At 43.6% G+C, this 16,156-nt stretch overlaps 1 protein-coding gene across 1 annotated transcript in view; it reads left to right on the forward strand.

Moving 5' to 3' along the window:
* Positions 1–16,156, forward strand: part of PKD1L1 (polycystic kidney disease 1 like 1) — a 117,874-nt gene that overhangs the window by 24,833 nt on the left and 76,885 nt on the right. The window contains exons 13-19 of the mRNA XM_012735155.1: positions 1,310–1,470; positions 6,747–6,941; positions 7,919–7,978; positions 9,981–10,151; positions 11,175–11,252; positions 13,386–13,528; positions 14,457–14,577. Of these exons, the coding sequence (XP_012590609.1) occupies positions 1,310–1,470; positions 6,747–6,941; positions 7,919–7,978; positions 9,981–10,151; positions 11,175–11,252; positions 13,386–13,528; positions 14,457–14,577 (929 nt within the window). The remainder of the gene's footprint in view (positions 1–1,309; positions 1,471–6,746; positions 6,942–7,918; positions 7,979–9,980; positions 10,152–11,174; positions 11,253–13,385; positions 13,529–14,456; positions 14,578–16,156) is intronic.

Raw genomic sequence — 16,156 nt, forward strand, 5'->3', positions numbered from 1 at the left:
ATTAGACCCTACCCATTGGTAGGGTCTATATAAAAACCACTCCTGATAACAGTGTGGGCTGGGTAATTTCTGGAGGGCCTCCTGGAGGAGGAAGCAAATCAGCAAATCTGTTATGCCTGACATGATGAGCAGGAAGGGAGGGTGTGATTTGTGCCTCCACAGTCAAAGGTCAGTCTGGTGGAGCCCCCACTCCAGGGGGTTAGGTTTGAAACTGTAAAAAATGATTATCTGGTGTGAGACAGTGCTTCTGCAAGATCCAGACAGACCCAGGCCACATATATGCTACTTAAGACCCCTGGTCTATATTAACAGTGAAGAAATACCAGTTCATGGCAGCGAACATTGGTACATAATTGAACTGATTATATTTAGCAAATTAGATGTCTTTATTCTAAAAACATAATGTACCATATAATTTTGCCACTCACATGATAATCACAAAATTTACTGTAACATATTCATCACTGTATACTGAAGTTAATCTTCTGTTAGTTCTGTCAGGAAATTTGGGGGCCTGTGTTGACGGTGTTCCCGGGAGGTCTTAGGTCAAATGGCCTCTCATTTGGCTGTCTCTACTCTCATCTCTATCCCACTCCACCTCCACATACATGTCACACATGAAGAGAAACACACACACAGACTCCCACACACAGAGACGCACTGTCATGTGTATGCACCAGGTGAGGCCAACCTGGGGTCATGTGGTAGTATGGCACCATGCGACCTGTGGGCCATAGTATCCTGCCTGGAAGCCAAGTGTGGAGGCAGCAGGATGTGAGTGAGAGCAGTGTCTCCATGTGCGAAATGTGGGTATGCACCATACCCACACCCGCATTGGGAACGCCTTTCCAACCTTGGCCTTCTAAAGTCTCCCCAAGACCATAGGAAAGACATCCAGTGAGTCAGGTCTAACAAAACAGTCCCAGGCAAATGAATTATGTCCTAAAGCATGGTGTTCCTCAAAAGGCACTTTGGAGAGTGCCAGTTAAGCAAGAGTGCAGAATTAGGAAGCCAAGCCAGCTTAGGGAAGTTGGCAGGACTCAGGGCCACAGACCAGCAGTCAAACGCAGCTCTCCCTTCGGTCTGTGTGCCCACTGCGTTTGTGCCTTTGCCGCCTCGGAGCATGGCCTCTTGTCTGTTGTGGACATGCAATGTAGAGGTGGGCAGGTTCAGTCACGCCACAGCGCTTCTCCATGATGCTGCTACCTCATCAAGACCCAGCTTCGCCAACACACCTAACATGAATAATGCTGCCAGAGAAGTCTCCCAGTATCTTCCCAAAATGTCAAACCCGACTCGATTCTTCCAGATTCATCCACATCTCCTGGGTCAACTTTAAGGACATCTTTGTTAACTGGAATGAAGAAATTTCTTTCCAAGCTAACTGTGAAGACTGTGATGGAATGTTGAATCTCTTTTACTCCTGGGACCTCTTTTTAGTCAACGCAACAGAAAAGAATAGCCTAGAAGGTAAAGTTTATTGTTGCTTTGTTTTATTAAGAGGACAAAGGTGCGCTTTTCCGAGATGACTAACATTTGGTAAGTCTGACTTGTGTGTCTTGTCCATTGATTTGTTCCAGTGTCCCAGCGCTCTTGCTTCTACACTTCTGTAGTGACAGCAACAGCAGTAGAAATGGATGTGTTCACTTAGTGCTTCTCAGACTTGCTGCCATCTGGGAGGTGGATCGGCATCATTGAGCAATGGGAGCCATTTGGAATGATGCAGGATTGGTGATTAGTTCACTGCTCCAGGGCCCTCCCAGCTCTACCTTGCTTCTCAGGCAGTGGCTCTGTGGACACTGGCTGAGGAGCTGGGAGGAAGGCTTGGTTCCCACCTTCCCTCTACACCGTAAGCTGTGACTAAAGCATGTCCCTAAGACAGTTTTCTTGGGTGTAAAGTGTGGATTATAGCAGTTCCCAGGGTGGGGCTGAGGCTGAGTAAGTCACATGCGAACTCAGGGCACTGGGAATGTGGTGTTGCCCACGAGTGTTGAACTGGGGTAAGACTTTCTCACTGGTTGCATTTGTGCTGCGAGGCTTAATTCTAAATGGCAGATGGAAAAACGCTTATCTTTAGTTGGATCCTTCTGTCTTCTACAACAGAAGCTTATGCCAAACCCTCAGGGACTTTGGGCATGCTTTTATTTGTATCCATCGGACATATACAAGACGTAAGTAGAGCTTCAAAAAAACTTGATGTGAAGGAACATAAAGACAGAGAAATCTCTGCTGTCCTCTCTGCAAGGAAGGCATTCCCATGATACTCAAGTAAACCAATTTTTTTTTTTTTCTGATTCAGAGCTTACGCTGGATGAACTAGAGGAGCTTGTAGTGCAAACACACCCAATGGTTAAATTTTCAGCAAATCAAATGCTTGTCCCAGGATTGCTGGGGCTGCTGAACCTTTATTATCAAAGGATTGGACTCTCTCATGGGAAAGTAAAAGCCTGTTAAGATATCATTTTTATGTAGTTGCAACGTGTTGTTTGTTATTGCACCTCAATCATAAATTCTAACAACAGTGTTTAGAATTGTTACATTGGGCATGTCCTGAAAGGTGTAAAGAGTAGGAGCACCACCATGCACCCAGATGCTTCATACAGGAGGCATGAGGGCCTAAGGGTTGGACAGACCCTCCCAGGTCCAGGTACTGAGGGAGAGCGAAGTCCTGGTGACATGGTTTTGCAAACTCGTGTCTGTTCCTGGTTGGTCTGCATGTCACCCTGGCACTTATTTTGTGGATATCATTCTCAACTTCATATGAGATTTGCTTTTTGTTTCTTTTTTACTTTACTTTATTTATTTAATATTATTGTTCATTTTTGTATGTTTGATTTCTCCCCTCAGGTATAATCCCCATAAAATTTTCAACACCAAATCACTTGCAAACTGTCTCTTGTATTCTTCTCTCCCATTTCGATGACTTTCCCTTGCCCTCCCCTGCTGTAGGTCTCAGATTTATAGTTTTTCTGCCAGTTCTGTATTTTTTTTACTCCTGACCCCTTGTTCAGTTTCACTAGATTCCTCCTAAGAGTGAAACTATTTGACATTTTTCTATTTCCTTCTGACTTATTTTACTGAGCATATTCCCTTCCAGCTCCATCCATGTTGCTGTGAATGGTATGAGCTTATCTTTTTTGAGAGCTGAGTAGTATTCCATTGTATATATATACCACATCTTCTTGATCCAGTCACCTGTTTGGGGGCATTTAGGTTGTTTCCATATCTTAGCTATTGTAAACAGTGCTACAGTAAAAAAGGAGTGCAGGTTTCCTTTTGAATTAAAGTTTTTGCGTCCTTGTAGACTCCTAGGCATTCAACTACTGAGTCATATAGTAAATCCATTTCTAAAAATTTGAGGGTTCCACACAGCTTTCCTTTGTGGGTGGAGCAGTTCGTATTCACTGTGTGTCATTTGTTTAAAATAGAGCATGCTCATGTACTTTGTAGCATGTTAAAGTGATTTTCCTTCCTTTCTTCCTTCCATTTCTCCCTCCTTTTCTCCTTTCATCTTGCCTTCTTTCCTTTCCTTAAAAATTCACAAGAGAAAAAAATTCACAGCTCCTGTTATAGTACAGTTATAAGCTCATAGTCAATGACAGTTAAAAGCTCTAGAAACAATACATAGTAAGCCTTAGTGAATTTATAATTTAGTAAGCCAGGAAGCTACCTAAATATACTCAACTAAGATATAATATATCTGCCTAATCCATTTTCTTCCTCACTCTCAGAACCAAACAGATCCTGGCACTTCCCCAAATAGCAGATATGTCCATGTAGTTTTCCCATCATATACGTATATAAATGTTCAGTTTTGTTTTATCTAGTCTAGGAGGACTTCCTGAAAATAGTTGAACTCTGACAGAAAAAATAAATACAGGCCATAGGGAAACCAAAATCAAGGCAGTCATTCCAAGCATGAAATGTATAGTATTCATGTCAACATGCAACTATGTGGTTTTCAGCAGGGAGTGAAAAAACCTGTACTTAGAAATCACACTTAAATTTATAACTCTTCTTCTACTCTTTAATAAATATGTGACTTTAAGTAAGTTATTTAATTTTTCTGAGTCTAGCTCCTTCTTACAATATTTTTTCTTGTCTTACTATTTTTTTAAACCCACTAAACCAGTCATGCCCATACACTATCTGCCTCCTTTGCTGCCCCTTGTCCTTTCCCCTAACCCCTCTGGTAACCATTACCTTTTTGCTGAGTTCAATTTTTCATTCCTTCTATTATTTCTTTTTAAGATTTATTTATTTATGCATACAGAACTGGGGTACAGGTCAGAGGTTCAGGGGTGGTGAGAGGATTCACCAGAGACAGAGTGGGGAGCAGAACAGGCAGATCGATGGAAGTACACTGTTCAGGGGAGTAGTGGGTGGGTCAGGAGAGGTCTGCCAGGCCATGTGGGTCACCTCCGGGGCAGGGATCAAATTCATGCAGAAGTGGCTTTAGCTTCTTAGTTCTGTGCTTTAACCTGCTGTGCCACCAGGGAAGGCCTCCTTCTATTACTTGTATGTAATTGTTTTCTTTCGTATTTATATTCCATAATTGAGTGAAACCGTCTGAAATCTGTCTTTCACTTTCTGATTGATATGCTCAACATAATCCCCTCAAGATCCATTCATTTTGTTCAAATGCCACTATTTCATTTTTCTTCGTAGCTGTGTAATATTCCATTTGACACATGCTCAACGGTTTCTTACCCATTCATCTGTTGAAAAACACTTGGGTTGGTTTCATGGTTTCTGCCTCTAGTGAGGCAATCACAAACAGTGCTGCTCTGTACACAGGCATAGGCAGAACTTTTCATACTGGATTTTTGTGTTATTTGGACTTAGTAATGTTATTTCTAGGTCAAGTGAAATTTCCATTTTTATATTCTTGAGAAATCTACACCTTGCTTTCTACAGGGTCTATAGCAGCTTGCATTCATATCAGCAGCAGGTGAGAGCTTCATTCCCACGGGGGTGAGGTGGCATTTCAGTGGTTTTAATTTATAATAAGTGATGTTGAACATTTTTTCAGTTGTCTATAGGCCACATATATGAATGTCTTCTTTAGAAAACATGTCTGTTGAGGCCTTTTGCTTATTTTTTTTTAATTGGGTCATTTATTTCGTTGTTGTATTGAGTAAGTACTTTGTAGGCTTTGGAGATTAACTGCTTGTTAGATGTATGCTATGCAATTTTTTCCTCATTCTGTAGGTTGCCTTTTTGTTTTTGGAAAGCTTTCTTTTGAGAGACAAAAGCTTTTAAGTTTGTTATAATCAGAGTTTATTTTTACTTTTGTTTCCATTGCTGCTGGGGTTGGATTGCCAAATACATCTTTATGGTGGCTGACCTGGAGTGTGCCCCCAAAGTTTTCTTTCAAGTACTTTATGGTTTTCTTCCTTTTTTTTTTAAGATTTATTTATTCATGCATACAGAACTGGGGTACAGGCCAGAGGCTCAGGGGGCGGGCCAGGAGAGGTCTGCCACACCATTTGGTCACCTCCGGGGCAGGCGGGGATCGAACTCATGCGGAAGCGGCCTTAGATTCTCAGTGCTGTGCTTTAACCCGCTGCGCCACCAGGGAGGGCCTATGGTTTTATTTCTTATGTCCAAATCATTAATCCATTCTGAGTAAATTTTTTTTGTATGGAGTTAAATATGTGTCTTGCTTGTTTTTTGTTTGTTTGTTTGTTTTTGCATGTAGCTATCCATGTTTCCCTGTGCCATTTATTAAAAAGGCTATCTTCCCTCAATTGTAGAGTTGTGGCTCCTTTATCAAAAATTAACTGTCCATATTTATATGGATTTATCTTTGTATTGGTCTGAGTTTCTGGGTTTTTTTTCTAGGATCATACTGTTTTGAATATTATTGCTGTATATTATTAGGAAGTTAAGAAAGGTGATGTCTGGGGCCCTCCCTGGTAGGGCAGCGGGTTAAAGCACAGCACAAAGAAGCTTAAGCCACTTCTGCATGAGTTCGATCCCTGTCTGCCCCGGAGGAGATCCACAAGGCGAGGCAGACCTCTCCTGACCCTCCTGCTGCTCCCCTCAGCAGTGTACTTCATAGATCTGCCTGTTCTGCTCCCCATTCTGCCTCTGGTGAATCCTCTCACCCTCTGCATCTCTGGCCTGTATCCCAGTTCCTTAAAAAAAAAAGGAAAGAAAGAAGGTGATGTCTGTATGTTTCATTTTTCTCTCAAGATTGTTTAAGCTACGTAGGTCCTTTTGTATTTCCATATGATTTTGATACTTGTTTGCTTTAGCTCCTTAAAAGAAATCATTAGTATTTTAGTAAGTATTGTTTTAAATCTGTAAATGGCCATTTTAATAACTCTGCCTACCCCAGAGCTCAAGATATCCTTCCATTTCTTTGTGCAGAATATCTTTCTTTAAACTAAATGAGCCTTTTGGTCAAATTTCTATTAAGATTTTTTATTTATTCATGCATACAGAACCGGGGGATAGGCCAGAGGTGCAGGGGTGGTGAGAGGACTCAGTAGAGGCAGAATTGGGAGCAGAACAGGCAGATCAATGAAGAACACTGCTGAGGGGAGCAGCAGGTGGGTCAGGAAAGGTCTGCTGTGCCATGTGGGTCACCTCCAGAGCCGGGGATCTAACTCACACTGAAGGAGCTTGTAGTGCTACGTCCTAACCTGTTGCACCACTAGGGAGGGCCTTCTGTCAAATTTCTAACACTTCAAGGCTTATTTAATGTTAATATTAAATTTAATGGCAAATGTTTGTCTAAGTTCCATTTTGTAGAACCGTGGGACTTCTGGGCTTCTCAGGACTTGGCTCTTTTTCCAAGTTGTCAGAGACACACCTGCTATTCAAGGAGCCAAACAAGGCAGGTGTCACAGCACTGCCCCCCGGGGAGCTGTTGCCAAAGACACCAGACCAGCCTACCTTTTCAGCTTCAGGGAGCACCCCAGAGATCGTAGGTGGTATGTACTGAGTTTTTGCTTTTAATGACATCACTACCTTAATCCCCTATCCCCTTCTCTCTACGGGGAACCCCAGATGCCCAGCCCAGCCCCCTCCACCCTTCTACTCACTTCTCTACACCCTTCCTGCATGGTGTCACTTTTGTATGGTCACTAGGACAACCTTATAAGGGCAAAATCTGGTGGTTTATGTGTGAAATCACAAGCAATTTTTGCTAGCACCTGCCACTTGCTAGATGTGTGATGCTCCCAAATTTGTTTCCTTTTCTTCGCATTGGAAGCATGTATTGTGTCTGGCTAGAATAAACGTGTTATACACACCAGCTTTCCCATCCTTCTATCCTCCCTTATGGATAAATGTTTTTGTTATCACTGGTTTTTAGGTTGTGCAAAAATTACTGTTGTGCCTAACACATGAGAGAAAAGTTAATTGTCAGTGAGAAAAGTTCTGTCTTGAACCTGCACTCCCCTGCTCCATGAGCCTCTCATGTTCAGCCCCGTTTGCCCTGCAACAGACCCTTCATTCTAGGTTTCTAGTCTCCGTCAGCTGGCAGGAAGGGTCTCTGATTTGTTCAAACTTTGGAGAAAAAGACTTCAGGGACAGAAAAGTGGCAATGGAATAGGAAGTCCTTGTGGCCATTTGTCCCCTTCTAACACTCTAGCTAGTATTCTCTGAAACAATATAAAAGCTCACTTAAGGAGGCCTTGAGCCTCGACTCCGCTTCTCGATGGGCTGCCTATGGAAGGCCACGTTCCTACTGGAACTCAGCTCCTTTGGGGAGGGAATGACAGCTGGATCCCCAACTGACAGGATACAGCAGCGAAAACCTGCCATAGATGGAACTTCATAACCCATGAAACTATGTGTGGACTCTAGAATAGACCAAGGGCCATGTTTGGGATCTTTCAGGGGAATTGATATTGTCGGTGTGCCTGTGGTTTTCAATGAAATATTATGATTTTGTCCTTTCACATAGATTTTGAAGCCTATTACAGTGATATCCAGGAAGCCATGCCCTCCACAGGAAGACACCCAGGTGACTATGTCTGTGATTGCTGCCTCCTTCCTGAGCCCTGTGGCAGTGTCTCTCCCATCAGGCCACTGAAATCTCACAGAGTCAAAGGAAAGAGTTTAAACTCTCTTGCAGGGCACAGTTGGACCCAACTTTTATTTCCAGCTTAGCTGCTTCTGCACTTTCAGTAGCCTATGTTTCAAAACCCTGAGTGTAGACTCAGTCTGAGTAGACACTATCCCCTTCCACACCTTGGTCCACAGGTAGTGACAATGCCTCCCTCAGCGTCCTTCTCACATTGTCCCCACGGTAAGCTTCTTCCTCCCTGTTGGCTTCAATTTCCCTGTTTGGGAAGTCCCCCTCCTCTTGGTAACAATTCCTAGTGCAGGGTATTTATTCTTCCTGTTTAAAGCTAGTGGCATGTCATACAAATGAGCTCTTCAGAGAACATCTCCATGGCAAGTCTTTACTGGTGTCCCTCAACTCTCATAGCGCCTGGCATACTGGCACTCAGTGACATGTTAGCTAATTAATGCATGGATGATCAGTGAACTGTTCATTTAGTGGATAAACAGATCGGGGAATGAATTATTTAGCAAATGAACAGATGGTTAATCAGTGAGTGAATTATTTAATGAATAGGTGCATGTTCATGCTATCAACTGCAGTGTTTTCTCTCAAAGTTCTTTTCAGGAGCCTCCAGCTTTATGGTTTCTTCATGTTTATTGCAGACACCTATTTTAGGGCTCACTTTTACATTCTCAGTACATGATTAATATGAAATATTGAATGAGGCAGACAGTGCATTCATGAAATTATTATTCCTGATATAGTTGAATCCATTCAACTCCCTAACATTGATGTTTTATCATAATAAACTTATTCATTAACTCTTATTTGAAGTTAATCTCAAATTAGCCTTCCCTAATAAGTGTCCTGCTATCTCTAGGCAGAGCCCAGCTTCTTGCCTAGACTATGCAGAAATTTTCATGTTCCCTCTGCCACTGTCTTGCTGCCTGTAGTCATTTACCACATACAGCCAGATTACTTTTAGAACCTGAAACTAGATTTTCATCCCAACCAATCTCTAAGATGACTTTCCACCACACGTAGGAAGTCATCTTACACTCTCAGTACATGTTTAATAAGTAATATTGAATGAGGCAAACATTGCATTAATGAAGTTATTATTCCTGATATAGTTAAGAATCCATTCATTTCCCTAACATTGATATTTTTTCAAAGATTCATTCATTTATCAAAGGACTGGGGTACAGGCCAGAGGTGCAGGAGCGATGAGAGGATTCACCAGAGACAGAGTGGGGAGCAGAACAGGCAGATCGATGAGGTATACTACTGAGGGGAGCAGCGGGCAAGACAGAAGAGGTCAGCTGCACCCTGGGATGTAACTCACATGGAAGCAGCTGCAGTTAGCTTGCAATGCTGTGCTTTAACATGCTGCGTCACCAGGGAGGGCCCTACATTGATATGTTTTATCATAATATTGTGCCACACATAGGGTAACCGTTGAAGGCTCCAGTCATTCCCAAATTATTTTCTTCAAATTTCTGTTCTGACCTTTACCTAAGAGGACCTTTCTGATCCAGTCAGTCTCTCTCTGCCCCCATCTTCTCACTCCCTCTCTCCCCTCTCCTCTGTCCCTCCAGTATGTCTAGAGGACACTTATCATTCCCTGGCTTTAAAATATTTAAGTAAGTGTTGGTGTTTTGTTTTGTTTTGTTGCCTTGTTTACCATAGAATTCCTCTACTATGATTATTCGTCTCTAGACTACAACCTGATCTTAGTAGATCAGAATAAATATTTGGTGAATAAATAAAGGTAGTTGACTTGTTGAAATGATGTTGAAATTCATCTCTTGAATACATTAAGCTACTGAGATCTATTTTAGATGTGCAGTATTTAGTAATAGTAGAAATCGCTACTGGTACTGACTTGGAACCATCCATGCCTTAAGATCACTATGGCTTTTACGCTACCATCCACTGGCTTGGTTTGTCTTCTTAGGGACCCACCTTGCAGGATCAGAGCCAAGCATGAGTGCTGATGGGGGGCATGGTGACGGGGATAACCTTGTGGGCCCCTACCTCCCCACTGTTAGTGCCAGGCCTACGCTGCTGGTCGACTGGCCCAAGTCCCTGCTGGATCGAGCTGTTTTCCGTGGCTATTCCACCTCTGGTAAGTTTGCCTTTTGCATCTTGGAACTGCAGCTGTTTAAACAGGGTTCTGATATCAAACCCCTCAATGTCTTCTGTAACTTTTCCTTTTGTTAGAAATTATATGAAACAATCATACCTTTCCACTTGCACCTGTCCCAATGTGACTCTAGGCAAGGCTCTTTCATTAAAGTCGAATAGCCTTCGTGGCCTGCCAGTAGCCTCTGTTCTCAGACCACAGGGAAGAACCAGCTAACTAATATAAGCAGCCTCCCCGACAATGACCAGAAGTGTCCAGACACGTGTGCGCACACATCTTGCTGTGCCTGGCATGCAGACCGGAAGGGCTGTTCCGGGATTTCAGTGCATGACACATCTGTGAAGAACCCTGGGGTGGTAATAATCCCGCTGGTGCTGTTGGTTTCTTGGACCCATAACACATGCAATGTCGTGTCTGCACACACGCCCTGAGTTCCACACTGTTAGGATTTCCTCTATGTTCTTTCCCTACAACATTTTAGAGAACATAGTTTAAAATTGTGCCATTTAAAATGTACTGTTTGGGTCATCAGTCTTCCATTGGAGATTTCTGTTTTTGAAGTGTGTCATTCAGGGTCAAACGCCACCTGCTAAGAAGTGACTTGGTCACTGATGGCCAAGTCACAGCCAGGTTTAAGAGACTGTTCACAACCCATGTTTGACAAAGATTTAAAATTTGTTTTGAAATACCTTGCCCTAACTGTATAGCTAAATTAAACACAAAGTAAACTCTAACCTAATTGTAAATATGTAAATTAAGCTCTTACTGGCACTATCTCACTGCCCGGAAGCATAACCTTGTTGAACCAGGCTCGCTGTCACGCAGGGGCCAGGAGGTGAGTTTTTAGCTCCTAGAAGGCTGGCCATGGCCGACTGTTGACATTTTCAGGTACAAACAAGTCACCTAACTGGTGTCTGCCTTCACTCTGGAGTGAGAGGAGCCTAGTACTGGAGGAGGCTGACAGACCCCCTGGTCCAGAGCGATGTGGCTTCTCCTTTTCCACAGGTGTAACGGAGCACGCTGTGACAATACAGCCACACTCGCTGAGCCCTGGAGAGACGTACGTCCTACAAGCTTCTGTGGGTATGTCATCAGCTATATCTGCTGCAGGAGTGCTAGAGGTTTGATTATATTCATATTTCTTTCTCCTGGAAATTTCAGTTATTTCTGACTCTCCTGGGCCCTTGTTTCCGAGCGGCCTCACTCTCCCCTCCCCCCACCTCCGCTGTCACTTCACCCCTCTCTGTTGCTTCCTGAGTCCATCACAGGCAAAGGGGACACCTGTGTGTTGTTGTAGATGTGCTTTGCCTTACGGGGTCAAGGGGAGGTTTAGATCGCAGTAAGACTGGAACAGTTTCTTTGATTACAGGTATATTTTATTTATAACACACACTGGACAAGTTGCATCCTGCTCTGAAAATTTTCTACATATCTTTAAAACTCCAAAAAGAATTTTTTATACTTCAATGTTTTAAACTCATCATGTGTTTATTTACCCATTGCTCTGCTCCACACGTCTCTGGTCTGTCCACACGCAATCTGGCATCCTCCTTTTAAATACTTTGCCCCATTTCTAGATTTTCAGTTCTAAGCATTCAGCCATTCCTGTCTACAGGTGGCTTTAGCTCAATACCCACCATTTGAGTTAATTAAACCCATTGTGTTTTTCCACCTTGCATTCTGCGTGACTCACATTTCTCCCAAGTGAGAAGCTCAGGTTCACTTCCTCTGAAAGCTTGGTGGTGGGCTCAGGAAGGCCAAAGTCCATTTTGTTTCTCATTGTTTTTGCTGACAACTTTGTAAATGTCTTCCTGTCCTTTCCACAATGCTTTTAGAAACTAAATCCTAGATCCTGGTTTGAGCACAAAAGAGACAGCAGGTGCATGATTTCAGATACATTTTACCCTTTGGCAAGATCTCTCTTTTGTTTCTGAAAAGTTTGTTCAGCTACTAAATTGTCCACACTGAAGACCATCTCTCAGAACGGTTGTTTGGTAGCAGTGAGGAGACGCTGAGAGCGAGCCCATCTGTGCCCCAGAGACCAGGATGGTGCAGTTCTCCTAAACCCCACCCCGAGGTGATGCTCTCTCCTGTTGATGGCAGGCCACCCTCTTGTCTCAAGTCTGCCTGTGGTTATTTCAGGATAGGTCAGGGGGTGCTCATTCTGTCCCCCAAGTTGTTTTCCCAATCCAGTGTGGACTGCTCCATGTGTCTCCTGTGGGACTATCTCTTGTAAGCAGGCTAAGGAAATCACCTCCTTCTCCTTACCTGACTCTGAAATGGAATCCGTCTTCATGGTTGATGTGACCACTGGGCTAGACAGAGTGTGAATTGTGTCGAGTCTGGTGACTGGTGTGTAGTGGAAGCCAGCAAACGGTGCCCACCGTCATGACCATCACCATCACTGTCAGCAGCATCGGCATGTTAAACAACTTAACTATATGAATCTTGCTCCTATAATTTATCTCCAGAAAAAGACATCAAAGTAATTGTGTGTGTGTGTGTGCACGCTGTGTAAGAATAGTCATTATAGGGTGATGTAATAACAGCAGTAGAAATTAAAATGCTTAATCATTGGAGAAAAGTTGTTATGTGAACTAGGGTATCTGCTCAGTAGAATCATAAAGTTATCTGCAGTGGTGGTTTGGAGCTCTGTCTGGCAACATGGAAAATATTTTATGTTATCAATATAGTTGAGAAAAGCAAAATACGACACTATACCAGCACTATAAATTCAACTAAAGTATACTTAGGTGTGTTTGTGGAACAGGCTTTAAGTGAAGGAGGTTTGATGTGCTGTGTTCCTTGGGATCATATGCTCCAGGCTTTGATTTCTGTCCCATGATGGTTGGCTGGTTTCCAAGAAGGGAGCTGGTCTGTCCCTTGCACTCTGGCCTCCTGGGGCCTCAGCTTGTGCTGCCCACATGGTGGGCACCCAGGAACCACCTGTTATACTCATGGGTACTGTGCAGTAGTGTCCTCAGTCCAGAGGACAGCAGACTCCTCTGGACACTGTGTGCCACAGATCAGCATTAACTTTGATTCTCCAGGTCTGGGGTGCATTCAAGAATCAGTTGCTAACAAGTTTTTAGATGATAGAGTTCAGTCTTAGGAACATGCCTTGGGAACAAACCCATGTTTGTATTATAAGACTATAATCCTACACCAGCAACATTTTCCACTATGGCTTTAATCTCTGTTTTATCTTCTCTTTAGCTTCAAAGCACAACTTACTCGGGAAAGCTCAGCTATACTTGACCGTCAACCAAGCGCCCAGGGATGTGTCCTGCCAGCTGCAGCCCCCTCATGGCCTAGAAGCACATACCATTTTCAGCATCTTCTGCATGTCTGGGAGACCGGTATGGCAGGCCTTATCCCAGAGCAGTCCTGGAGCAGCAACAGCTCTCAGAAATTGTGGCCAATCTCAGGGTGAAATGCAGCAGGCTGGAAAGCATCCTTCCCACTGGGGCAGATTTGGGCCTGAAACTTCATGTTGGGAAGTTACTGAGGCCTGAACAATCTCCCTCCAGTAGGGAGGTATATAATGGGAGGTATACCCATTAGCAGGAGGCAGATTCTGGGAGCAGGGGAGCATGGGCCTTGGTCACAGGTCCAAAGTGTTGTGTCCACAAGCACAGGGTGGAGGGAACGGAGCTGGCTCATGGGACACATAGCGTGAAGCTCCTGAGCTCTCAGAGCAGGCCCTCGGTTGGTGCTGGGTCCTTGCCACGGGGAAAGAGTCCTGCCGGCTCCTATAAACTGTTCTCTCTTGGTTTGCAGAGGGGGAGACAATTATAGTGATTCTGTCATGGGTCTTGTGAGACTTAAGTTAAAGGATAGGTTTAAAGAAGACCTCATGCTTACCCAGGGCTTGGCGAGGGATTGCTGTCAGGGCCTATGCAGATTCCTCCTCCCAGCACCCACTCACACCCCCAGCTAGTGCCCAGTCCTAACACTGGGATAATCTTCTGTGTCCCCTTCACCCCCAGAAACTAAAATTGTGCCCCTGTGGCCTCCAGGAGGCCCCAGGCCAGGGAGGGCACAAACCCTGAGTGACAGATGACCCCATCCCCATACCCTGTGAAGAGTCCTCTGGATTCCATGGTCAAGGGGTCCTGGAGGGGAAGGTCATGGAACATTCAAGGTCACTGAGTAATTCTCTTTCCATCCCTGGCTCTCAATAATGTCTGCAGAAGGGAGGGAGGGATGCAGGTGTTTGTGTATTTACTGGGGAGTAATAAAGTTTAATCATTTATGCCTATTTTTCCTCTTTGGAATGAATCATAGGACTTTCTTTATGAGTTTAGTTATGGGACAGGAAATACCTCCAAACACACCTTGTACTACGGCAGAGATACCCAATATTACTTTGCACTGCCAGCTGGTGAGCCCGTGGACAACTATAAAGGTAAGTCATTATAAGCATCAGGCCTGTTTGGTTTCTTTACATATGGTATTAATGATTTTCCTGGCTTTTTAAAACTAAAATTATGCATGTAGAACATAAAATTCTTATACATCTAAAATATGTTTATTTCTTTTTACTTTAGGTTAATTGGCTATTTTCTAGTTAATGCACATATCTTAAATTATAACTGAGATTTTATGTAAATTATAAAATACCAAAGAACGGTTGGTATATATATGATACGAATCATCTATTTGAGACCCAGACATGCCTTACTTACTAATGACATGTTGTGTCTAGTGAATTTGGCCTTTAGTGTAGATGAAACCAAATCAAGGTGCCCCTTGAGGTATGGTGTACAGGAATGTGGGGTTCCATTGGTTGTCCTAGGACAAATGAGCCCCACAGCATCCAGTCTTCTCCTCTGACTCTGTCCCTGTGGCCCTGCCTAGATCTAAACCAGCCCCTGGAGATTGCTCACTTGAACATGTTAGAGATCTAGCCACTTAGGAAAGCTTTTGCTACAGAACTCCAGGTCAGTTAAATGAAGTTAAGTTAGAACCCTCCCCGGTGGTGCAGCGGGTTAAAGCATAGCACTAAGAAGCTAAAGCCACTTCAGAATGAGTTCGATCCCCAGCCCCAGCGGTGACACGCATGGTGTGAAGACCTCTCCTGACCCACCCACTACTCCCCTCAGCAATATACTTTGTCAGTCAGCCTGGGTTCTGCTCCCCACTCTGTCTCTGGTGAATTCCCTCACTTCCCCTGCACCTCTGGCCTGTACCCCAGTTCTGTATGTATAAATAAATAAAACTTTTTTTAAAAATGAGGTTAAGTTAGAAGTTCTGGGGTAACAAAAGACACAAAAACATTGATTCAAAAGAATACCTGTACTCCTATGTTTATTGCAGTGCTATTTGTAATAGGTAAAAACTTGGAAACAACCCAATGCCCAAAAGTCCTGTGTATATATATATATATATACACACACACACATACACACACACATATACACATACATACATATACATATATACATATACATATATATAGGAATACTATGCAGTAATCACAAAGATTAACTAGTGCCATTCGCAGCAACATGGATGGAGCTAGAAGAAATTATTCTCAGTGAATTAATTCAGAAAGAAAAAGTATCAGATGATTTCATTGATAAGAAGAATAGAGGGCAACCAAGTAAGGAATAAGGGGGGGGGGGAATAGCAATAAAAACACAACAAAACAAAATATAAATAACAGCAACTATAAATTAGAGACACTTTGCAGGGAAGAGGGAGGGAGAGGGCCCTGAATGAGGGAGGGGAGAGCACAGGGGACTGTGGTGATGGTGCACAGGTGAACTGGTTGTAGATTTTCTGTGGGGACTACACCTGAGAAAAGAAAGCAAACAGTGTTAAAAAAATGAACAATGAATGGGCCCTCCCTGGTGGTGCAGCGGATTAAAGCACAGCACTAAGAAACTTAAGCCACTTCCGCATGAGTTCGATCCCCGCCTGCCCAAGAGGAGACCCACATGGCCTGGCAGACCTCTCCTGACCCGCCCGCTGCTCCCCTCAGC

Source organism: Condylura cristata, unplaced genomic scaffold, assembly GCF_000260355.1.
Source record: "Condylura cristata isolate star-nosed mole 26May11 unplaced genomic scaffold, ConCri1.0 scaffold00004, whole genome shotgun sequence".
In the NCBI taxonomy this organism is placed as follows: domain Eukaryota; kingdom Metazoa; phylum Chordata; class Mammalia; order Eulipotyphla; family Talpidae; genus Condylura; species Condylura cristata.